General features: G+C 52.0%; 1 protein-coding gene across 1 annotated transcript in view; it reads right to left on the bottom strand.

Moving 5' to 3' along the window:
* Window positions 1–24,334, bottom strand: part of DNAJC2 (DnaJ heat shock protein family (Hsp40) member C2) — a 112,696-nt gene that overhangs the window by 59,739 nt on the left and 28,623 nt on the right. Inside the window, exons 8-9 of the mRNA XM_075345187.1 lie at window positions 14,636–14,727; window positions 650–771 (exon numbers count right to left, since the gene is read on the bottom strand). Coding sequence (XP_075201302.1) covers window positions 650–771; window positions 14,636–14,727 — 214 coding nt within the window. The remainder of the gene's footprint in view (window positions 1–649; window positions 772–14,635; window positions 14,728–24,334) is intronic.

Raw genomic sequence — 24,334 nt, 5'->3', positions numbered from 1 at the left:
ATCCAGCATCTTCTCCAGGGGCTGTAGATGGAGCACGGTCTCAGTGCCTGGAGACCGGTAAATCCCACTTCACCCAGAGCCCTGTAAAAAGGGATGGGGAAGGAATCAGCATGTGGGCTCCTGCCGCCGTACCCGCAATGGGTACCTCAACCTTACAAACACCTCCGACATACAGTGGGGTGAGAAGGGAGCATGCTGGGGACACTATATGTGTCCTCTTTTCTTCCATCCGACATAGTCAGCAGCTGCTGCTGACTAAAAAGTGGAGCTATGCGTGGATGTGTTGCCTCCTTCGCACAAAGCACAAAACTGGTGAGCCAGTGATCCCACTGGGGGTGTATAGCCAGAAGGGGAGGGGCCTTACACTTTTAAGTGTAATACTTTGTGTGGCCTCCAGAGGCAATAGCTATACACCCAATTGTCTGGGTCTCCCAATGGAGCGACAAAGAAAGTACAAGAATGGAAAAATCAACCTGCCAGGAAGGGGTTAAAATTAACCATGATTGATGAAAACATTGGGGGGCAGACTTTACTGCTGTGAGGGCTGATTTCAGTAAAAACACTTCCACCCCTAACAGCTAAACCACTGGAGAATTGTAGGACGGAGAGTGTATTGTTACCTGTCGACGTTTCACGTTACGCCACATACCTTTTCTTTTTCTTCCTGTTCTTTTCTCCTTGCATCTGCCTTGGCTTTCTTTTCTGCTTCTTTTCTAGCCTTTTCTTCCTCTTTGAACTTCTTAATTCTGGGGTCACTGCTATATGCATTATCTAGAAACAAAAAGAACAAAACCTTTTTATGACCTAGAAATAGACATTTTTACTACCCATTGAAGGGATTCTATACTTTAGGTAAAAGGGCTGTCTCTTGAGAAACTTCTGTGGCATACCCAAAGAATATGCTATAATTGTCTAAAAGAAGCACGTCCCAGAGGTTGGCCCCTCATTAACGTCTTCAGCCGACACTCAAGATTTTAGATCTTATAATACAATCCTCTTTGAGAGTCACAACTTATATTTAATTTATTCTTTGCCTCTAGTGGCTCAATTTATTATATTTATATTTGACATACTGTTTGTCAGATGATGTTACTTTGACTCAATTTATTCTTTATCCTTTTTTAAATACTCTGACAGCCTCTTAATATAGGCTATGCTTGTAAGGACTTTTTTGATGGCTAACCTCATTAGTATCCCTTAGTACTTTCTAAGTATGCATATATTTATATTTCACTTTGATATCCATTATATTTTTCTGCATCTTACACACATTTTCATCATTTTTAGTGCATTATTATGTTACCTACTTATTTTAGGGTATGTCTGCTGGTGTGTACCTGTGGCTCTGTCTGGTCACATGATTTGTATTAAGGAGATCAGTTTATTTTGGGACATCCAGACTATGAGCTTGGATTATATTACTGCATAGAACCATACCTGACTGTATTAAGTTATTAATGTAATTTTGAGCCATTTATTATTCCTGTGCCTAATATTTTATATACCGTATATACTTGAGTATAAGCCAACCCAAGTATAAGCCGAGGACCCAAATTCTACTACAAACAACTGGGAAAACTAATTGAGTTGAGTATAAGCCTAAGGGTGGGAAATGCAGCAGCTACTGGTAAATGTAAAAAAAGAGAATTTTGTTTACTTACCGTAAATTCTTTTTCTTATAGTTCCGTATTGGGAGACCCAGACCATGGGTGTATAGCTTCTGCCTCCGGAGGACACACAAAGTACTACACTAAAAAGTGTAGCTCCTCCCCCTAGCATATACACCCCCTGGATAACCAAATATAGCCAGTTTAGTGCAAAAGCTGAAGGAGGACATCCACCCACAAGTAGAGATAGAGCAAAACCCGGAACAACCGGCACCTCTGTCTACAACAACAGCCGGTGAAAACACACGGAACAAGAAAACTGCCAACAGGCAACAGGGAGGGTGCTGGGTCTCCCATGTCGGAACTATAAGAAAAAAATTTACGGTAAGTAAACAAAATTCTCTTTTTCTTCATCGTTCCTTATGGGAGACCCAGACCATGGGACGTCTCAAAGCAGTCCATGGGTGGGAATAAACAGAAAACTGAGAAGTAGGCAAAACCTAACTTCACAAATGGGCGACAGCAGCCTGAAGGATGCGTCTGCCCAAGCTCGCATCTGCCGAAGCATGAGCATGCACTTGGTAGTGCTTTGAAAAGGTGTGCAGACTAGACCAAGTGGCAGCCTGACAAACCTGCTGAGCCGTAGCCTGGTGCCTGAAAGCCCAAGAGGCACCGACAGCTCTGGTCGAGTGCGCCTTGATCCCCGGCGGGGAAGGCACCTGAGTACTCTGGTAGGCATCGGAAATGGCCGACCTAATCCAACGAGCTAGGGTCGGTTTAGAAGCCGAGAGACCCTTGCGCTGACCTGTGGTCAGCACAAAAAGAGAGGTGCACCGCCTAAGAGCAGCGGTGCGTGACACATAGATCCGGAGCGCCCGCACCAGATCTAAAGTATGCAACGCTTTCTCAAAGCGATGAACACGGGCCGGACAAAGGAAGGCAATGAAATGTCCTGGTTAAGGTGGAAAGGAGAGACCACCTTAGGAAGAAAGTCCGGAGTCGGACGGAGAACTACCTTGTCTTGGTGAAAAAACAAAAAAGGTGACTCCGAAGAGAGCGCGGCCAAGTCAGAGACTCTCCTGAGAGAAGTTATGGCCACCAGAAAGACGACTTTCTGTGAAAGTCGAAACAAAGAAACTTCCCTAAGAGGCTCAAAGGGGGGTTTCTGTAAGGCCGTGAGGACCAGATTAAGATCCCAGGGATCCAAAGGCCGCCGGTAAGGTGGAATGATGTGAGATGCGCCCTGCATGAAGGTGCGCACCTGAGCCAGTCGGGCGATACGCCGCTGAAAGAACACTGACAGAGCAGAGACCTGTCCCTTAAGGGAATTGAGGGATAGTCCTAGCTGCAGACCGGACTGTAGAAAGGACAGGATGGTTGGCAAGGAAAAAGGCCAAGGAGCATGGCCGGAAGAACGACACCAGGACAGGAAAATTCTCCATGTCCTGTGGTAAATTTTTGCCGAGGAAGACTTCCGAACCCGAGTCATAGTGGAGATGACTTCGGGAGGAATGCCGGAAGCCGTCAGGATCCAGGACTCAAGAGCCACGCCGTCAATCTGAGAGCCGCAGAATTCTGGCGGAAAAACGGACCTTGAGAGAGAAGGTCTGGGCAGTCCGGGAGATGCCACGGCACCTCTACGAACAGACGGAGCAGGTCTGGGTACCAAGCCCGCCTGGGCCAGTCTGGGGCGATGAGAATGACCCGACGGCCCTCCATTCTGATCTTGCGCAGGACTCTAATCAAGAGAGCTAGAGGGGGAAACACGTAAGCCAGACGAAACTGGGACCAATCCTGAACCAGCGCGTCCGCTGCAAAGGCCTGAGGATCGTGGGAGCGAGCCACGTAAACCGGGACCTTGTTGTTGTGCCGGGATGCCATTAGCTCCACTTCTGGAGTGCTCCACTTGCGGCAGATCGACCGGAACACTGCCTGATGCAGAGCCCACTCGCCGCTGTCCACGGTTTGACGGCTGAGATAATCTGCCTCCCAGTTTTCCACGCCTGGGATATAGACTGCGGATATGGTGGACTTGGAGTCCTCCGTCCACTGAAGGATGCGTTGAACCTCCAACATTGCCAGGCGGCTGCGAGTCCCACCCTGGTGATTGATGTAGGCAACTGCTGTCGCGTTGTCTGACTGGACTCGAATGTGCTTGCCCGCCAACAGGTGGTGAAAGGCTACGAGAGCTAGGAGCACAGCTCTGATTTCCAGCACATTGATCGAGAGGACTGATTCGGACGGAGTCCAAATGCCCTGTGCTCGGTGGTGGAGAAATACTGCTCCCCAGCCGGAAGGACTGGCATCCGTGGTGAGGATCACCCAGGACAGGGTCAGGAAGGAGCGTCCCTGAGACCGAGAGAGAGGCCGAAGCCACCACTGAAGAGAGCTCCTGGCTTGTGGCGACAGAGCCACCAACCTGTGCAAGGAAGAAATCCGCTTGTCCCAACAGCGGAGAATGTCCAGCTGCAGAGGACGCAGATGGAACTGGGCAAAGGGAACCGCTTCCATTGACGCCACCATCTGACCCAGCACCTGCATAAGGTGCCTGATGGAATGACGGCGGGGCCTCAACAGAGAGCGCACCACCAGATGGAGGGACTGCTGTTTGACTAAGGGCAGCTTGACAAGTGCCGGCAGAGTTTCGAATTGCATCCCTAGGTACGCGAGTTCTTGGGTCGGGGTCAGAGTGGACTTGGGCAGATTGACAAGCCACCCGAATTGAACAAGAGTGGCGAGAGTGAGCGAGACATTCCGCTGATAGTCTGCGCTGGATGAAGCCTTGACAAGAAGGTCGTCCAGGTAAGGAATCACTGCCAACCCCTGGAGATGCAGGACCGCAACCACTGCTGCCATGACCTTGGTGAATACTCGAGGGGCCGTGGCTAACCCAAAGGGGAGAGCCACGAATTGGAAATGTTCCTCTCCGATTGCAAAACGTAGCCAACGCTGGTGCGAAACTGCAATAGGCACATGCAGATAGGCATCTCTGATGTCAATGGATGCCAGGAAATCCCCTTGGGTCATTGAGGCAATGACTGATCGCAGAGATTCCATGCGAAAATGCCGCACCTGAACATGCTTGTTGAGAAGCTTGAGATCCAGGATGGGCCGGAAGGAACCGTCCTTTTTGGGGACTAGGAAGAGATTTGAATAGAAACCTCTGAACCGTTCCCTGGCGGGAACCGGTACAATTACTCCGTTGGCCTGCAAGGATGCCACGGCCTGAGAGAAGGCGGCGGCCTTGGAGCAGGGGGGAGTTGACAGAAAAAATCTGTTTGGCGGGCTGGAAGAGAACTCTATCCTGTAGCCGTGGGAGATGATATCCCGCACCCACTGGTCGGAGACGTGTTGAAACCACACGTCGCCAAAGTGGGAGAGCCTGCGACCGACCAAGGATGTTGCTGGCTCGGCCAGATAGTCAAGAGGAGGCTGCCTTGGTGACAGCAGCTCCTGCGGACCCTTGTGGACGCGGCTTCTTGCGCCAGGTGGGCTTCTGGTCCTTGGCCGAGTTAGTGGACGAGGCCGAGGGCTTAGAGGATGACCAGTTAGAGGAACGAAAGGAACGAAAGCTCGACTGGTTCCTGCCCTGGACAGGTTTCCTGGTTTTAGTTTGTGGCAAGGAAGTACTCTTCCCGCCAGTAGCCTCCTTAATAATTTCATCCAGCTGTTCACCGAACAGCCTGGACCCAGCAAATGGGAGCCCAGCAAGGTACTTCTTTGAGGAAGCATCCGCCTTCCACTCACGAAGCCACAAGATCCTGCGGATAGCGAGGGAATTGGCGGAGGCCACCGCAGTGCGGTGAGAGGCCTCCAGCATGGCAGACATGGCGTAGGCTGAAGCCTGGGAAGTTAAAGCAACCAATTCAGGCATAGAGTCCCTAGTGAGGGTATGCATCTCCTCCAGAGAAGCAGAGATGGCTTTGAGAGCCCACACTGCTGGAAAAGATGGGGAGAACGAGGCTCATGTCGCCTCATAGACAGACTTGGCCAGGAGGTCAACCTGGCGGTCAGTGGGATCCTTGAGTGAGGTGCCATCAGCCACAGATACAACTGTCCGGGCTGAGAGTCTAGACACCGGAGGGTCCACCTTTGGTGAGAGAGCCCACTCCTTGACCACCTCTGGTGGAAAAGGAAAACGGTCATCAGAACCACGCTTAGGAAAGCGTTTGTCAGGACAGGCTCTGGGCTTGGTCACAGCGGCCTGAAAACTGGAGTGGTTAAAGAACACACTCCTTGGTCTCTTAGGCAAAGTAAACTGGTGCTTTTCTGCCAGAGAGGGTTGCTCCTCTGATACTGGCGGATTGAGGTCCAGTACAGTATTAATGGACGCAATCAAATCACTAACATCTGCATCCCCCTCAGTCAGATCAATGGGGCACATAGAGGTAGCGTCCGAGCCCCCAGTAAAGACATCCTCCTCGTCCTGCGAATCGGCTCGTGAATCGGAGCCGCGGGACGAGGAAGGAGAGGGGTCCCTGCGTTTCCTTTTAGGAGGACGGGGTCTGGGAGCAGATGAAGAATCCTCTGTGAGCTCTGGAGAATGAGCTGAAGCAGCAGGGGCACCCTGTGAAGGGGGCTGATGCATGCTCAGCAGAGTCCGGGACAGCTCTCCCATGGAGTCAGCAAAGGACTGGGAGATAGACTTAGTAAACAATTCTACCCAAGCCGGGGGTTCAGTCACCGGGGCCGGAGCAGCCTGAGGGACCACTGGGGAGACTCCAGGCTGAGGCACCACCATGTTAGAGCAGGTATCACAATGAGGATATGTGCTCGGTTCAGGCAGTACGAGCTTACATGCAGTGCATATAGAGTACAGCCTTGCAGCCTTGCTCCTAGTGTGAGACATGCTGCTGAGGTGGGTGCTCTGCAGTAAGAACACACTCCTTCAGAATGACCCCCAGAGAGTGTATAATAAAGTCCACAACCAGAGGTTGTGGCTTACCAGACCGATTTGTGTGCCCTCCGGATCCCACAGCTCAGACCCCCAGACAGGTTGCAGAGATGCAGCAGCCAGCGCCGATCAGTGTGAGAACGCTGATAAAATGGCGCCGGAGTGAGGAGGGGGGGCGGGGCCTAGTCCAAGAGCGGGAACCCAAGGGGATATACAGGGGAGGGAAACATCTCTTCAGAGAGGAGTGTCCTCCCCTCTGCTGAACGGCCGGTGGGCGGCGCCGCACTGTCCCTCTGCATGACTGACATGCAGGGGCAGTGAAACCGAACGTAGGCCGCAGCTGAAGCCGGGGACTAGATTTTACAATGCGGCCGGCGAGCAGGCACCCTCGGCGCAGTTCTCGGGAAAACCAGAGAACCGGCCAGAAATGTCACCAAAATAACTAACACACTCTCCCCAACAATAAAAAAATGCAAGGGACCCCCTGCAATAACGTCTCAAATACTTAGCTTGAGAGACGCAGGGCCAGGTCCCTGAGGGATGAGTGCTCCGTCCGGCAGGGTCCTGAGAGGGCTGCGGATGGAGACCGGTCTCCTGCAAAGCAGTGAGAACCGTGCTGGCTCCCACTTCAAGCCAGAGCACGAGGGATGGTGAAGGAGCGCGGCATGTAAAGGCTCCAGCCTTGAAATCAACCTTAACAGCACCGCCGACACAGTGGGGTGAGAAGGGACATGCCGGGGGTCCAGCTTGGACCCGCTTTTCTTCCAACTCTTTAAAATCAAAAATCAGATGAGAATGCATGTGTGATCCTCCTGAACACAAAGCATTGAACTGGCTATATTTGGTTATCCAGGGGGTGTATATGCTAGGAGGGAGGAGCTACACTTTTTAGTGTAGTACTTTGTGTGTCCTCCAGAGGCAGAAGCTATACACCCATGGTCTGGGTCTCCCATAAGGAACGATGAAGAAAATAAAAATAGATACCAATAAAATGTAATGTGCACATCCTTGTGTCCTGTAGTAATGTGCCCATCGTTTAGTGATTTCCTCATTCCGCACCCCTTCTTGTCCCCTATTATGCCATTGTTCACATACACACAAAAAAGAGAATTTTGTTTACTTACCGTAAATTCTTTTTCTTATAGTTCCGTAATGGGAGACCCAGACCATGGGTGTATAGCTTCTGCCTCCGGAGGACACACAAAGTACTACACTAAAAAGTGTAGCTCCTCCCTCCGAGCATATACACCCCCTGGATAACCAATTATAGCCAGTTTAGTGCAAAAGCTGAAGGAAGACAGCCACCCACAAGTAGAAATAGAGCAAGAACCGGAAAAACCGGAGACTCTGTCTACAAAAACAGCCGGTGAAAACACACGGAACAAGAAAACTGCCAACAGGCAACAGGGAGGGTGCTGGGTCTCCCATTACGGAACTATAAGAAAAAGAATTTACGGTAAGTAAACAAAATTCTCTTTTTCTTCATCGTTTCTTATGGGAGACCCAGACCATGGGACGTCTCAAAGCAGTCCATGGGTGGGAATAAACAGAAAACTGAGAAGTAGGCGAAACCTAACTTCACAAATGGGCGACAGCCGCCTGAAGGATGCGTCTGCCCAAGCTCGCATCTGCCGAAGCATGAGCATGCACTTGGTAATGCTTTGAAAAGGTGTGCAGACTAGTCCAAGTGGCAGCCTGACAGACCTGCTGAGCCGTAGCCTGGTGCCTGAAAGCCCAAGAGGCTCCGACAGCTCTGGTCGAGTGTGCCTTGATCCCCGGCGGGGGAGGCACCTGAGTACTCTGGTAGGCATCGGAAATGGCCGACCTAATCCAACGAGCTAGGGTCGGCTTAGAAGCCGAGAGGCCCTTACGCCGACCTGAGGTCAGCACAAAAAGAGAGGTGCACCGCCTAAGAGCAGCGGTGCGAGACACATAGATCCGGAGCGCCCGCACCAGATCCAGAGTATGCAACGCTTTTTCAAAGCGATGAACAGGAGCCGGACAAAAGGAAGGCAGGGAAATATCCTGGTTAAGGTGGAAAGGAGATACCACCTTAGGAAGAAAGTCCGGAGTTGGACGGAGAACCACCTTGTCTTGATGAAAAACCAAAAAAGGTGACTCCGAAGAGAGAGCAGCCAAATCAGAGACTCTCCTGAGGGAAGTTATGGCCACTAGAAAGACCACTTTCTGTGAAAGACGGGACAAAGAAACCTCCCTAAGTGGCTCAAAAGGGGGTTTCTGCAAGGCCGTGAGGACCAGATTAAGGTCCCAGGGATCCAAAGGCCGCAGGTAAGGCGGAATGATTTGAGATGCGCCCTGCATGAAGGTGCGCACCTGAGCCAGCCGGGCGATACGCCGCTGGAACAATACTGACAGAGCCGAGACCTGTCCCTTGAGGGAATTGAGGGATAGTCCTAGGCTGCAGACCGGTCTGTAGAAAGGACAGGAGGGTCGGCAGAGAAAAAGGCCAAGGAGCATGGCCGGAAGAGCGACACCAGGACAGGAAAATCTTCCAAGTCCTGTGATAGATTTTGGCCGAGGAAGACTTACGGGCCCGAGTCATAGTGGAAATGACTTCAGGAGGGATACCAGAAGTCGTCAAGATCCAGGACTCAAAAGCCACGCCGTCAATCTGAGAGCCGCAGAATTCTGGCGGAAAAACGGACCTTGTGAGAGAAGGTCTGGACGGTCCGGAAGATGCCACGGCACCTCTACGGACAGATGGAGCAGGTCTGGGTACCAAGCTCGCCTGGGCCAGTCTGGAGCAATGAGGATGACCCGACGGCCCTCCATTCTGATCTTGCGCAGGACTCTGGGCAAGAGAGCTAGAGGGGGAAACACGTAAGACAGACGAAACTGGGACCAATCCTGAACCAGCGCGTCCGCTGCAATGGCCTGGGGATCGTGGGAGCGAGCCACGTAAACCGGAACCTTGTTGTTGTGCCGGGATGCCATTAGATCCACTTCCGGAGTGCCCCACTTGCGGCAGATTGTCCGAAACACTGCCGGATGCAAAGCCCACTCGCCGCTGTCCACGGTTTGGCGGCTGAGATAATCTGCCTCCCAGTTTTCCACGCCTGGGATGTGGACTGCGGATATGGTGGACTTGGAGTCCTCCGTCCACTGAAGGATGCGTTGAACCTCCAACATTGCCAGGCGGCTGCGTGTCCTGCCCTGGTGATTGATGTAGGCAACCGCAGTCGCGTTGTCTGACTGGACTCGAATGTGCTTGCCCGCCAACAGATGGTGAAAGGCTAAGAGAGCTAAAAGCACAGCTCTGATTTCCAGCACATTGATCGAGAGGGCTGATTCGGACGGAGTCCAAGTGCCCTGCGCTCTGTGGTGGAGATATACTGCTCCCCAGCCGGTTAGACTGGCGTCCGTGGTGAGGATCACCCAGGACGGGGCCAGGAAGGAGCGTCCCTGAGACAGAGAGAGGGGCCGAAGCCACCACTGAAGGGAGCCCCTGGTCTGTGGCGACAGAGCTACCAACCTGTGCAAGGAGTAAGTCCGCTTGTCCCAACAGCGGAGAATGTCCAGCTGCAGAGGACGCAGATGGAACTGGGCAAAGGGAACCGCTTCCATTGACGCCACCATCTGACCCAGCACCTGCATTAGGTGCCTGATGGAGTGACGGCGAGACCTCAGCAAAGAGCGCACCGCCAGATGAAGGGACTGCTGTTTGACTAAGGGCAGCTTTACAAGTGCCGGCAAAGTCTCGAACTGCATCCCCAGGTACGTAAGACTCTGGGTCGGAGTCAGAGTGGACTTGGGTAGATTGACAAGCCACCCGAACTGGACTAGAGTGGCGAGAGTGAGCGAGACACTCCGCTGACAGTCTGCACTGGATGAAGCCTTGACCAGAAGGTCGTCCAGGTAAGGAATCACTGCCAACCCCTGGAGGTGCAGAACCGCAACCACTGCTGCCATGACTTTGGTGAATACTCGAGGGGCCGTGGCTAACCCGAAGGGGAGAGCCACGAATTGGAAATGTTCCTCTCCGATTGCAAAACGTAGCCAACGCTGGTGTGAAACTGCAATTGGCACATGCAAATAAGCATCTCTGATGTCGATGGATGCTAGAAAATCTCCTTGGGTCATTGAGGCAATGACTGATCGCAGAGATTCCATGCGAAAGTGCCGCACCTGAACATGCTTGTTGAGAAGCTTGAGATCCAGGATGGGCCGGAAGGAACCGTCCTTCTTGGGGACTGGGAAGAGGTTTGAGTAGAAACCTCTGAACCGTTCCCGGGCGGGAAACGGTACAATTACTCCGTTGGCCTGCAAGGATGCCACGGCCTGAGAGAAGGCGGCGGCCTTGGAGCAGGGGGGAGTAGACAGAAAAAATCTGTTTGGCGGGCTGGAAGAGAATTCTATCCTGTAGCCGTGGGAGATTATATCCCGCACCCATTGATCGGAGACGTGTTGAAACCACACGTCGCCAAAGTGGGAGAGCCTGCCACCGACCAAGGACGTTGCTGGCACGGCCAGATAGTCAAGAGGAGGCTGCCTTAGTGGCAGCGGCTCCTGCGGCCTTCTGAGGACGCGGCCTCGTGCGCCAGCTGGGTTTTCGGTCCTTGGCTGAGTTAGTGGACGAGGCTGAGGGCTTAGAGGATGACCAGTTAGAGGAACAAAAGGAACGAAACCTCGACTGGTTCCTGCCTTGGACAGGTTTCCTGGTTTTAGTTTGTGGCAAGGAAGTACTCTTCCCGCCAGTAGCCTCCTTAATAATTTCATCCAGTTGTTCGCCGAACAGCCGGGGCCCAGCAAATGGGAGCCCAGCAAGGTACTTCTTGGAAGAAGCGTCTGCTTTCCACTCTCGAAGCCACAAGATCCTGCGGATAGCGAGGGAATTAGCCGAAGCCACCGCCGTGCGGTGAGAAGCCTCCAGAATGGCAGACATGGCATAGGATGAAAAGGCTGAAGCCTGGGAAGTTAAGGCAACCATTTCGGGCATAGAGTCCCTGGTGAGGGAATGCATCTCCTCCAGAGAAGCAGAGACGGCTTTAAGAGCCCACACTGCTGCAAAAGATGGGGAGAACGAGGCCCCTGCCGCTTCATATACAGATTTGGCCAGAAGGTCAACCTGGCGGTCAGTGGAATCCTTAAGTGAGGTGCCATCAGCCACAGATACAACTGTCCGGGCTGAGATTCTAGACACCGGAGGGTCTACCTTTGGTGAATAAGCCCACTCCTTGACCACCTCTGGTGGAAAGGGAAAACGGTCATCAGAACTACGCTTTGGGAAGCGTTTGTCAGGACAGGCCCTGGGCTTGGTCACAGTGGCCTGAAAACTGGAGTGGTTAAAGAACACACTCCTTGGTCTCTTAGGTGAGGTAAACTGGTGTTTTTCTACCAGAGAGGGTTGTTCCTCTGATACTGGTGGATTGAGGTCCAGTACAGAATTAATGGACGCAATCAAATCACTAACATCTGCATCACCCTCGGTGAGATCAATGGGGCACATGGAGGTAGCGTCCGAGCCCACAGTAAAAGCATCCTCCTCGTCCTGCAATTCAGCTCGTGAATCAGAGCCGCGGGACGAGGAAGGAGAGGAGCCCCTGCGTCTCCTTTTAGGAGGACGGGGTCTGGGACCAGATGAAGAATCCTCTGCGAGCTCTGCTGAGCGAGCCGTAGCAGCAGGGGCACCCTGTGAAGGGGGCTGATGCATGCTCAGCAGAGTCCGGGACAGCTGTCCCATGGAGTCAGCAAAGGACTGGGAGATAGACTTAGAGAAGGATTCTACCCAAGCCGGGGGTTCAGCCACTGGAGCCGGAGCAGCCGGAGGGACCACTGGGGATGAGACCTCAGGCTGAGGCACCACCATGTTAGAGCAGGCATCACAATGTGGATATGTGCTCGGTTCAGGCAGTACGAGCTTACATGCAGTGCATATAGAGTACAGCCTTGCTCCTTGTGTGAGACATGCTGCTGCAGTGGGGGTTCTGAGCTAGAATGGCCCCCAGAGAGTATATAAGCAGGTCCACAACCGGAGGTTGTGGCTTACCAGACCGTTTTGTGTGCCCTCCAGATCCCACAGGCCGGACCCCCAGAGAGATGCTGCAGCCAGCTCCGATCAGTGTGAGAACGCTGATAAAATTGCGCCGGAGCAAGGAGAGGGGGCGGGGCCAACTCTAAGAGCGGGAACTGGAGGGCAAAGGAGGTATACAGGGGAGGGAATCTTTCCTCAGAGAGGAGTGTCCCTTCCCTGTGCTGAACAGCCGCTGGGCGGAGCCGCACTGTCCCTCTGCATGATTGGCATGCAGGGGCAGTGAAAACGAAAGTAGGCCTCAGGCGAAGCCGGGGCCTAAATTTAACAATGCGGCCGGCTAGCAGGCACCATCGGCGCGGTTCTCCGGTGAAAACCAGAGAACCGGCCGGAAATGTCAGCATAGTTACACAGCACACTCTCCCCAACAATAAAGTACAAGGGACCCCTCAATAACCACGTCTCATATACTTAGCTTGTGAGACGCAGGGCCAGGTCCCTGAGGGATGAGTGCTCCGTCCGGCAGGATCCAAAAGGGGCTGCGGATGGAGACCGGTCTCCTGCAAGGCAGGAAGAACCGTGCTGGCTCCCACTTCAAGCCAGAGCCCTAGGGGATGGTGAAGGAGCACGGCATGAAGGGCTCCAGCCCTGAAATCAACCTTAACAACACCGCCGACACAGTGGGGTGAGAAGGGACATGCCGGGAGTCCAGGATTGGACCCGCTTTTCTTCAAACTCTTTTCCAAAAATCAAAATCAGATGAGAATGCATGTGTGGATGTGTGCCTCCTGAACACAAAGCATTGAACTGGCTATAATTGGTTATCCAGGGGGTGTATATGCTCGGAGGGAGGAGCTACACTTTTTAGTGTAGTACTTTGTGTCCCCTCCGGAGGCAGAAGCTATACACCCATGGTCTGGATCTCCCATAAGGAACGATGAAGAAATTATTTTCACCTGTCCTCCATTCCTGCAGTGTCCTCTTACCTGCTTCTTGCTGACCGCAGGCAAACAGATCCCTTGCTGATCTCGTCCGGTGCACAGTGCTGCCGTCCTCGCTTTACTTCAGTTGAATGGTTTGTGGCACCGCAAAGCATTCAACTGCATTAAAGTGATGACAACAGCGGCAGACTCGTGAATTGGACACGATCATCAAGGGGTGCTTCTTGCGGACCACAGGCACATAGACCACTGCATGATCGCATCCGGTGTGCGGGGCCGCCGCTGCAGTCAACGCTTTACTGCAGTTGAATGCTTTACGGCGCCGCAAATCATTCAACTGCAGTAAAGTGATGACGGTAGATGGCAGTATCAGCCCCATGCACCAGACGCGATCATGCAGGGGTCTATGTACATGCGGTCCGCAAGAAACAGGTAAGAGGACACCGTAGGAATGGAGGACAGGTGAGAATAATTTTTTTGGGGAATCTCACTCGAGTAGAAGCCGAGGAGGGGCATTTTCAGCATAAAAAAAAAATAGGCTGAAAAACTTGGCTTATACGATATGTATATTGGTTTATTATACCTTATGCTGATGGAGATACTATAGTTCTAATTGTTTTTAATCTTGGAGTAACATTGTGTGAAATAAAATTATATTTGTATCCATAGGCATTGCTTTTTCTTGATTACTATATTTGGCATTTACAGTGGTAGCACACTACATATTCATCTACTGTATATTGCTAATTGTAGGCCACACATGTGTCTCCAGGATAGGCATGCCCCAAGTTCCCTGTCTAACCAGCAGTGAGTCTAGAAGAGGTGGAGAAGGAGTTGGCACCCTGTATTCATTTGTTTTAGGAGTTAAAAATACAGCCAAGAAATTCAAAGAAATGTCAGGAACAGTGCTTAACAAATCTAAGTGGACTTGGAATCTTAGAACTATTGCAGCAAGAAATTGGGGTGGGGGTCTACACTAATCAGTAATTTATGGTATTTCTCAGCAATCGGATATAGATCAATTGATAGCATACTTTATACACATTTTCTCTATATTCTATAACCCCTCTTGATCGCTATGGAGCGCTAACTGCATACAGATTTATAAAGCCAATATAAAAGTCAATCCTAGCGGGTTAAACTCGTGTGCAAGAAGCTCCTCCTAGTGCTGCATGTTTCAGGTCAACACTGAAATGATACATACCAACTAATGTTCTAATCCTATTCATTTCCTCTTTTTTCCTTTGTGCTCGGGCCGCTCTGTTCTGTTTTTCAATCCACCTTCTTTCATCACGACTGAACACACAAATATAAGTGACAAAAAAAATTCAATGAGGTACTGTATTTTTGCATCTTATTAAGATGTAAGACTATCAAAATTAGTCATATATTGTTAGTGTACCAACCCAAATGCAATAAAGAGCGAGAGAAATGAAGACCAGAAGCAAATATGTTAAAACAGACTGTAAAGAGGTTGTTCCTAAAACATAAAACCAACTCCGCCAGTCCAGCTGCTCAAACCACCAGTGAGGAGCTGTGATCGGCAGGGTAAATTATTTCTCTGACTAATCTTTATTCCTCATACAGTGCCTTGCGAAAGTATTCGTCCCACTTGAATTTTTCAACTTTTTCGACATTTCAGGCTTCAAACATAAAAGATACAAATTTTAATGTTATGGTGAAGAATCAACAACAAGTGGGACACAATTGTGAAGTTGAATGAAATTTATTGATTATTTTAAACGTTTTAAAAAAATAAATAACTGGAAAGTGGGGTGTGCAATATTATTCACCCCCTTTACTTTCAGTGCAGCAAACTCACTCCAGAATTTCATTGAGGATCTCTGAATGATCCAATGTTGTCCTAAATGACTGATGATGATAAATATAAGCCCCTTGTGTATAATCAAGTCTCCGTATAAATACACCTGCTCTGTGATAGTCTCAGTGTTCTGTTTAAAGACCAGAGAGCATCATGAAGACCAAGGAACACAACAGGCAGGTCTGTGATACTGTTGGAGAAGTTTAAAAGCTGGATTTGGTTACAAAAAGATTTCCACAACTTTAAACATCCCAAGAAGCGGGGGGGGGGGGGGCGTGGCCAGCGGGCAGCATGAGCGGTCACACTTGAGAGCAGCTCCGCTGTCCAATGCTGATTTACAATATTAATCCTGCCGAAATTGGTGCCTAAATACACCCCCGGATTACCTGTGGTGCAGGGATTATCCTGATCGGTAACATGAGCAGAGGTCGTAGTGCTGCGGCGGCCGAGAAGCTGAAGAAATTTGCCCGTGACCCCCAGCAAGATGGCGCCGGCAAACAGGCAGAGCGGGAAGCCAGCGAGGCGGAGGAGGAGGAGGAGGAGGACATGGAGGCCGGATCTAAGGGATCGCAGGAGATGACCTTACAGCAAGTCACTACGCAATTACTTGCAGCGATCCAGTATTCAAAAGTGTCGCTGATGGGCAAAATCGAGGGGGTTAAGATTGATGTGGGTCTCCTCAGGCTGGATTTGCAAAACCTAAGAGAGCGGGTAAAGGAGACGGAGCAGAGGATCTCTACACTAGAAAACGAAGCAAGAGCGACGCCGGGCAGACTAGCCTCCTTGGAAGGTGCAGCAAACAACTGGGCGCAGAGGGCTGATGACAGAGAGAATAGTCTGCGTCGCAATAATTTAAGAATCCTAGGGATGCCGGAGAGAACAGAAGGGAGCGACCCAAGTTAGTTTATGGAAACATGGCTCTCCGAAACCTTCCCTGATGCGACGTTGTCTGCGGCTTTCGCCATAGAAAGAGCCCATCGGGTGCCGGCTAGGCCTCCTCCCCCGGGAGCGCAGCCCAGACCTCTCTTGGCCCGGCTTGAGCAGCAGGGATAGAGATGCGATCCTAAGTGCGGCGAGACGCAATGGCCCGATCTCACATAACGCCTCCATATTGATCTTCCCTGACTTCTCTGCGTCTCTTCAGAAAACAAGGGCATCCTTTATCCAAGTGAAAAGACACCTTAGAGAACACCAGATTGCCTACTCCATGATCTTCCCAACTCATCTTAGAGTGGTTCATCAAGGGCGTTCCCTTTTCTTCACCTCTCCTGTGGAAGCGGAAGATTGGATCAACTCGCTGAAAAGGAAACGCTGATGTGCTGCTGATTCGGGCGACACCCTGGTGATCGTCGTTGTGTCTACGTCGCGGTTTCGACCCGTCTCTCCTTTTCTCTTCCGGAGTGAGGACGGAAATGCGATTCCAGTTTCTGGGGCGTTGTGCTTGAAATCGCTGTTGCGATCGATTTTTGATCTTCCATTGTTGGAATCCTGCGTCCCTCGTTATTGCCGGTGCGAAATAATTCTGCCTTCTTTTCTCCTGTTTTGTGAGTGGAGGGGAGTTCGGAATCGCTGTTGCGCCCGCTCCCCGATCTCCTGGCTCCAGATTGCTGGTAAGCTGATGATTATGTGAAGACGCACTGTTGCGATTGCGATCCCCTAGACGCTTGTGGGTCCCCAGATGCGACCAATATGGGTCCTCCACTGAGCCAGTTGTCTGGCCTCCCCCCCCCCCCACGTCCGGATGACTGGAGGCGGGCCAGGGCTACGTTCTCGGATATGACATGGCCTGCGATCATTGCGGAGGTCAGTTTGAGTCCTAGAATCCCGGATTACCGCCACTTCAGTCGCAGTTGCGTTGCTTGTGGGCCCCGGACTGAGGTGAGGTCTGACGGGACCTGGGCCGGACCGTTGCTGCGTCACCAAAAGCACCTTCAAGCGGACTCATGTTATCCTGTATTTCTCGGTCTGGTATGGGACTCCATTTTGGGATCGCACTATCCTGCAACACACCTAAGCTCACAATGTTTTTGTTTTTTTTTCTTTTCTTATGGTAGAGCTTTATGTAGTTCCTTAGGCTACCAGGTACTATAGTATCTCATAACCTAAGGCTACTTACAAATATCCCTTTAGTTTCTTCCACAACCTCATTCTCCTCCACCCCCCCTCTCCTGCTCAACCCCCTTACCCCTGTCCCCCCTTACTTCCCCCCCCTTTCTCCTCCTCCAACACCAACCCTTCTTCTCCTGTTCCCTCAATCTCACCCCCACAGGCCTTCCTCCCTTGTTTTCAACCCCCAACTTCCCCCATGCTCCCTCCCCCTCCATAAATCTCCTTCACACTTCTCCCCCTTCTCCCTCCATACCTTTCCCTCCCCCCCCCCCCCCTTCTTCCTCCTTTTTTTTTTCTCTTCTCTCTCGCTCTCTCTTTCTCTCCCCCCCTTATCCTCCTATCTCCATATCCCCCTATTCACTCCCTTATTTATGCATGTTATAGGTTGTGTAGCAAGGTAATTGATAAATTAAAGCTGTTGGACTGCAGGAGCCGCTCCAGTCCTTGTTTGAGGACACCCCCGTACCAAGTATAACATCTATCCACGTTGGTTCACCCGTCGTTGCTAGGGAAAATCTCTCCTGGTCACACTTTTGGAACAGTTCTCGTCGGCTACGTAAGTGCAGCCGATTGTTTGCATTCAAGTGTACGTTTACCCAAGTTCTACTGTAGGTTAAGTTCTTGACATACTTCATTTAGTCTAGCAAGTGATATCTTTCAATGGCTTTAAACTTAATGACATGGAATGTTAGGGGACTGGGCACAGCCAGGAAAAGGGCAGCAGTATTTGCACATATCAAAAGATCCAAAGCTCAGATCGTATGTTTACAAGAGACCCACTTATTGTTAGAGACCACTAGAGTGCTACAGAAGCCTTGGGTCCAATGGTCAGCCCATTCTGTTCATTCCTCATATTCTAGGGGAGTATCAGTGCTAATCCACAAAACATTGCCCTGGGACCCGGGTAGGATCATAAAAGATATTGATGGGAGATGAAGGGAATTTTGTTTACTTACCGTAAATTCCTTTTCTTCTAGCTCCAATTGGGAGACCCAGACAATTGGGTGTATAGCTTCTGCCTCCGGAGGCCACACAAAGTATTACACTTAAAAGTGTAAAGCCCCTCCCCTTCTGCCTATACACCCCCCCCCGTGCATCACGGGCTCCTCAGTTTTGGTGCAAAAGCAGGAAGGAGGAAACTTATAAATTGGTCTAAAGTAAATTCAATCCGAAGGAAGTTCGGAAAACGGAAAACCATTCAACATGACAACATGTGTACACAAAGAACAACAGCCCGAAGGGAACAGGGGCGGGTGCTGGGTCTCCCAATTGGAGCTAGAAGAAAAGGAATTTACGGTAAGTAAACAAAATTCCCTTCTTCTTTGTCGCTCCATTGGGAGACCCAGACAATTGGGACGTCCAAAAGCAGTCCCTGGGTGGGTAAAATAATACCTCGTAATAGAGCCGTAAAACGGCCCCTTCCTACAGGTGGGCAACTGCCGCCTGAAGGACTCGCCTACCTAGGCTGGCATCTGCCGAAGCATAGGTATGCACCTGATAGTGTTTCGTGAAAGTGTGCAGGCTCGACCAGGTAGCCGCCTGACACACCTGCTGAGCCGTAGCCTGGTGCCGCAAAGCCCAGGACGCACCCACGGCTCTGGTAGAATGGGCCTTCAGCCCTGAGGGAACCGGAAGCCCAGCAGAACGGTAAGCTTCGAGAATTGGTTCCTTGATCCACCGAGCTAGGGTTGATTTGGAAGCCTGTGACCCTTTACGCTGGCCAGCGACAAGGACAAAGAGTGCATCCGAGCGGCGCAGGGGCGCCGTACGAGAAATGTAGAGTCTGAGTGCTCTCACCAGATCTAACAAGTGCAAATCCTTTTCACATTGGTGAACTGGATGAGGACAAAAAGAGGGTAAGGAGATATCCTGATTGAGATGAAAGGGGGATACCACCTTAGGGAGAAATTCCGGAACCGGACGCAGAACCACCTTGTCCTGGTGAAACACCAGGAAAGGGGCTTTGCATGACAGCGCTGCTAGCTCAGACACTCTCCGAAGTGATGTGACTGCTACTAGGAAGACCACTTTCTGCGAAAGGCGTGAAAGAGAAATATCCTTCATTGGCTCGAAAGGTGGCTTCTGAAGAGCCATCAGCACCCTGTTCAGATCCCAGGGTTCTAACGGACGCTTGTAAGGAGGGACTATGTGACAAACCCCCTGCAGGAACGTGCGTACCTGTGGAAGTCTGGCTAGGCGCTTCTGAAAAAACAGAGCGCTGAGACTTGTCCCTTAAGGGAGCCGAGCGACAAACCCTTTTCCAATCCGGATTGAAGGAAGGAAAGAAAAGTGGGCAAGGCAAATGGCCAGGGAGAAAAACCCTGATCAGAGCACCAGGATAAGAATGTTCTCCACGTCCTGTGGTAGATCTTGGCGGACGTTGGTTTCCTAGCCTGTCTCATAGTGGCAATGACCTCTTGAGATAACCCTGAAGACGCTAGGATCCAGGACTCAATGGCCACACAGTCAGGTTGAGGGCCGCAGAATTCAGATGGAAAAACAACCCTTGAGACAGCAAGTCTGGTCGGTCTGGTAGTGCCCACGGTTGGCCCACCGTGAGATGCCACAGATCCGGGTACCACGACCTCCTCGGCCAGTCTGGAGCGACGAGGATGGCGCGGCGGCAGTCGGACCTGATCTTGCGCAACACTCTGGGCAGCATTGCCAGAGGAGGGAATACATAAGGCAGTTGAAACTGCGACCAATCCTGAACTAAGGCGTCCGCCGCCAGAGCTCTGTGGTCCTGAGACCGTGCCATGAATGCCGGGACCTTGTTGTTGTGCCGAGACGCCATGAGATCGACGTCCGGCGTTCCCCAGCGGCAACAGATCTCTTGAAACACGTCCGGGTGGAGAGACCATTCCCCCGCGTCCATGCCCTGGCGACTGAGGAAGTCTGCTTCCCAGTTTTCTACGCCCGGAATGTGAACCGCGGAGATGGTGGAGGCTGTGGCCTCCGCCCACAGCAGAATCCGCCGGACTTCTTGGAAGGTTTGACGACTGCGAGTGCTGCCCTGGTGGTTGATGTACGCAACCGCCGTGGCGTTGTCCGACTGTATGCGGATCTGCCAGGTTCCCTGAGCCTTGTGGTGGAGAAAAACAGCTCCCCATCCTGACAGGCTCGCGTCCGTCGTGACCACCGCCCAGGATGGGGGCAGAAAGGATTTTCCTTTCGACAGAGAAGTGGGGAGAAGCCACCACTGAAGCGAGGTCTTGGCTTCCAGAGACAGAGAGACGTTCCTGTCTAAGGACGTCGGCCTCTTGTCCCATTTGCGGAGAATGTCCCATTGGAGAGGACGCAGATGAAATTGCGCAAATGGAACTGCCTCCATTGCTGCCACCATCTTCCCCAGGAAGTGCATGAGGCGCCTCAAGGGGTGCGACTGGGCCCGAAGAAGAGATTGCACCCCTGTCTGCAGCGACCGCTGTTTGTCCAGCGGCAGCTTGACCATCGCTGAGAGAGTATGAAACTCCATCCCGAGGTACGTCAGTGACTGGGTCGGAGACAATTTTGACTTTGGAAAATTGATGATCCACCCGAACCTCTGGAGAGTCTCCAGAGCAACGGTCAGACTGTGTTGACATGCCACCCGGGAGGGTGCCTTGACCAGGAGATCGTCTAGGTAAGGGATCACCGAGTGGCCCTGAGAGTGTAGGATCGCTACAACGGATGCCATGACCTTGGTGAAGACCCGTGGGGCTGTCGCCAGGCCGAAAGGCAGTGCCACAAACTGAAGGTGTTAGTCCCCGATGGCGAAACGCAGGAAGCGTTGATGCTCTTGAGCGATCGACACATGGAGATAGGCATCTTTGATGTCGATTGATGCTAGGAAGTCTCCTTGGGACATCGAAGCGATGACAGATCGGAGGGATTCCATGCGAAACCGCCTGGTTGTCACATGTCTGTTGAGCAATTTGAGGTCCAAAACGGGACAGAATGAGCCGTCCTTTTTTGGCACCACGAACAGATTGAAGTAAAAACCGCGACCTCGTTCCTGAAGGGGAACGGGGATCACCACTCCTTCTGTTTTCAGAGTGTCCACCGCCTGAAAAAGCGCAACGGTCCGCTCGGGGGGGCGGAGATTTTCTGAAAAAACGAGTCGGAGGACGAGAGCTGAACTCTATCCTGTAACCGTGAGACAGAATGTCTCTCACCCATCGGTCTTGGACATGTGGCCACCAGGCGTCGCAAAAGCGGGAGAGCCTGCCACCGATCGAGGATGCGGTTTGGGGCGGCCGAAAGTCATGAGGAGGCCGCCTTGGAGACGGTGCCTCCGGTGGTCTTTGGAGGACGTGACTTAGACCGCCATGCAGAAGAGTTCCTCTGGCTCTTCTGTGGCCTGTTGGACGAGGAGGGTTGGGATCTGGCTGAGGGCCGAAAGGACCGAAACCTCGCTTGAACTTTCCGTTGCTGAGGTCTGTTTGGTTTGGGTTGGGGTAAGGACGAGTCCTTTCCCTTGGATTGCTTAATAATTTCATCCAATCGCTCGCCAAACAGTCGGTCGCCAGAAAAAGGCAAACCGGTCAAGAACTTTTTGGAAGCAGAGTCTGCCTTCCATTCGCGTAGCCACATGGCTCTGCGTACTGCCACAGAATTGGCTGATGCTACCCCTGTACGGCTAGCCGAGTCCAGGACAGCATTCATGGCGTAGGATGCAAATACTGACGCCTGAGAAGTAAAAGATGTTACTTGTGGCGCAGCGGTTACTATGGCGTCCCCTTCAGGTGTATCCAGATTGAGAGCAACATCAGGGTCAGAGTCCTGAGCTGCGACCTCCGCCTCCTCCTCTAGAGAATCCTCAAGCTGAGACCCCGAACTGCGTGATGAAGTCGGGGAAGATTCTAAGTGAGCCCGCTTAGCTGGTCTGGGACTGCGGTCCGTGCCGGAGTCCTGCACGTAGTAACTAGAGGCCACACCAGGAACACGCTTAGTCGCAGACCGAGAGGTGCCTGGGGGTGATCCCGCAGTGCCCGGGGCCTGTGTAAGGGCCGGTCTGGACTGCAAAACCTCTAGAAACTTAGCAGACCATTTATCCATAGACTGAGTCATGGAATGAGAAAGCGACTCAGAGTTTATCGGCTAAAACAGCAAACTCTGTCCCTGCCATCTGGACAGGGGGTGCCGGCAGTTCTACCTGGGTCGAGGGACCCCCCTAGTGCCTCAGGCTCCGGCTGAGCGAGTGCCACAGGGGCCGAGCATTGCTCACAGTGAGGGTAGGTGGAACCTGCAGGTAACATAGCCGCACAAGAGGTACAGGTAGCAAAATAACCCTGTGCCTTGGCCCCCTTGCTCCTAGTGAACGACATGCTGTTGTCTCCCAGGAGCGTGATCACTGAGGGTATATAGCCACAAGTGAACAGTATAGCTGAACCGGAAAAAGTATACCAATATAAATGTATCTATATACAGTTCAGCACCCTAGGGCTACCAGCACCGGTAACCGGTGTGGCTTACCAACCGCTCCAGCGGTGTGTGGCCACCAGATTCCCTGCCTCGGGTCTCCCAGAGCTCCAGAAGTCCTCCACCGGCAGGATGTGTTAAAACATGGCTGTCGGCGTTCACAGGGGAGGAGGGAGCCGTGGGCGTAACTTACAAAAGTGCGGGAACTGGTGCCCCATAGGGATTAGTGAGGGGGGAGGAGGACAGCAATGTGTGCTCCAGCCCTCACTGTCGGCGTCAGACCGACCGTCCCGCCCTTGCCCCTGACTGGCAGGCCCGGGGGCGGGAGTTTAATGTACTAGGCCGCAAAAGCCGGGGACTAAAGTAGAAACCGCGGCCGGCCAGCAGGCACGGTCGGCGCGGTAGTCCCGGACAAAAAAAACAACACTGCAGCGCTGCAGCGTCTGAGGCCCAGGTGCTCCATGCACCGTCCCAAAGGGGACACAGAGTACCTGTAGTTGCAGGGCCTTGTCCCTGAGGATACTCAGTCTCCTGTCCGGCAGATACCACCAGGGGCTGCGGAGGGAGCCCGGTCCCAGTGCCTGGATGACCGGTTAGGATCCCACTTCACCCAGAGCCCCTAAGGGATGGGGAAGGAAAACGGCATGTGGGCTCCAGCCTCTGTACCCGCAATGGGTACCTCAACCTTAACAACACCGCCGACTCAGTGGGGTGAGAAGGGAGCATGCCGGGGGCCCTTAGGGGCCCTCTTTTCTTCCATCCGAAATAGTCAGCAGCTGCTGCTGACTAAAATGTGGAGCATTGTGTGCATGTGTGCCTCCTTCAACACAAAGCAAAAAACTGATGGGCCCGTGATGCACGGGAGGGTGTATAGGCAGAGGGGAGGGGTTACACTTTTTAAAGTGTAATACTTTGTGTGGCCTCCGGAGGCAGTAGCTATACACCCAATTGTCTGGGTCTCCCAATGGAGCGACAAAGAAAGAAGGGAATTTTGTTTACTTACCGTAAATTCCTTTTCTTCTAGCTCCAATTGGGAGACGCAGACAATTGGGTGTATAGGCTATGCCTCCGGAGGCCGCACAAAGTATTACACTAAAAGTGTAAAGCCCCTCCCCTTCTGCCTATACACCCCCCGTGCTCCCACGGGCTCCTCAGTTTTGGTGCAAAAGCAAGAAGGAGGAAAAAATTATAAACTGGTTTAAAGTAAATTCAATCCGAAGGAATATCGGAGAACTGAAACCATTCAACATGAACAACATGTGTACACAAAAAAACAGGGGCGGGTGCTGGGTCTCCCAATTGGAGCTAGAAGAAAAGGAATTTACGGTAAGTAAACAAAATTCCCTTCTTCTTTGTCGCTCCATTGGGAGACCCAGACAATTGGGACGTCCAAAAGCAGTCCCTGGGTGGGTAAAATAATACCTCGTAATAGAGCCGTAAAACGGCCCCTTCCTACAGGTGGGCAACCGCCGCCTGAAGGACTCGTCTGCCTATGCTGGCATCCGCTGAAGCATAGGTATGCACCTGATAGTGTTTCGTGAAAGTGTGCAGGCTCGACCAGGTAGCCGCCTG

This window comes from Anomaloglossus baeobatrachus, chromosome 4, assembly GCF_048569485.1.
Source record: "Anomaloglossus baeobatrachus isolate aAnoBae1 chromosome 4, aAnoBae1.hap1, whole genome shotgun sequence".
Classification (NCBI taxonomy): Eukaryota; Metazoa; Chordata; class Amphibia; order Anura; family Aromobatidae; genus Anomaloglossus; species Anomaloglossus baeobatrachus.
This window is presented reverse-complemented; position numbering and strand designations above follow the sequence as displayed.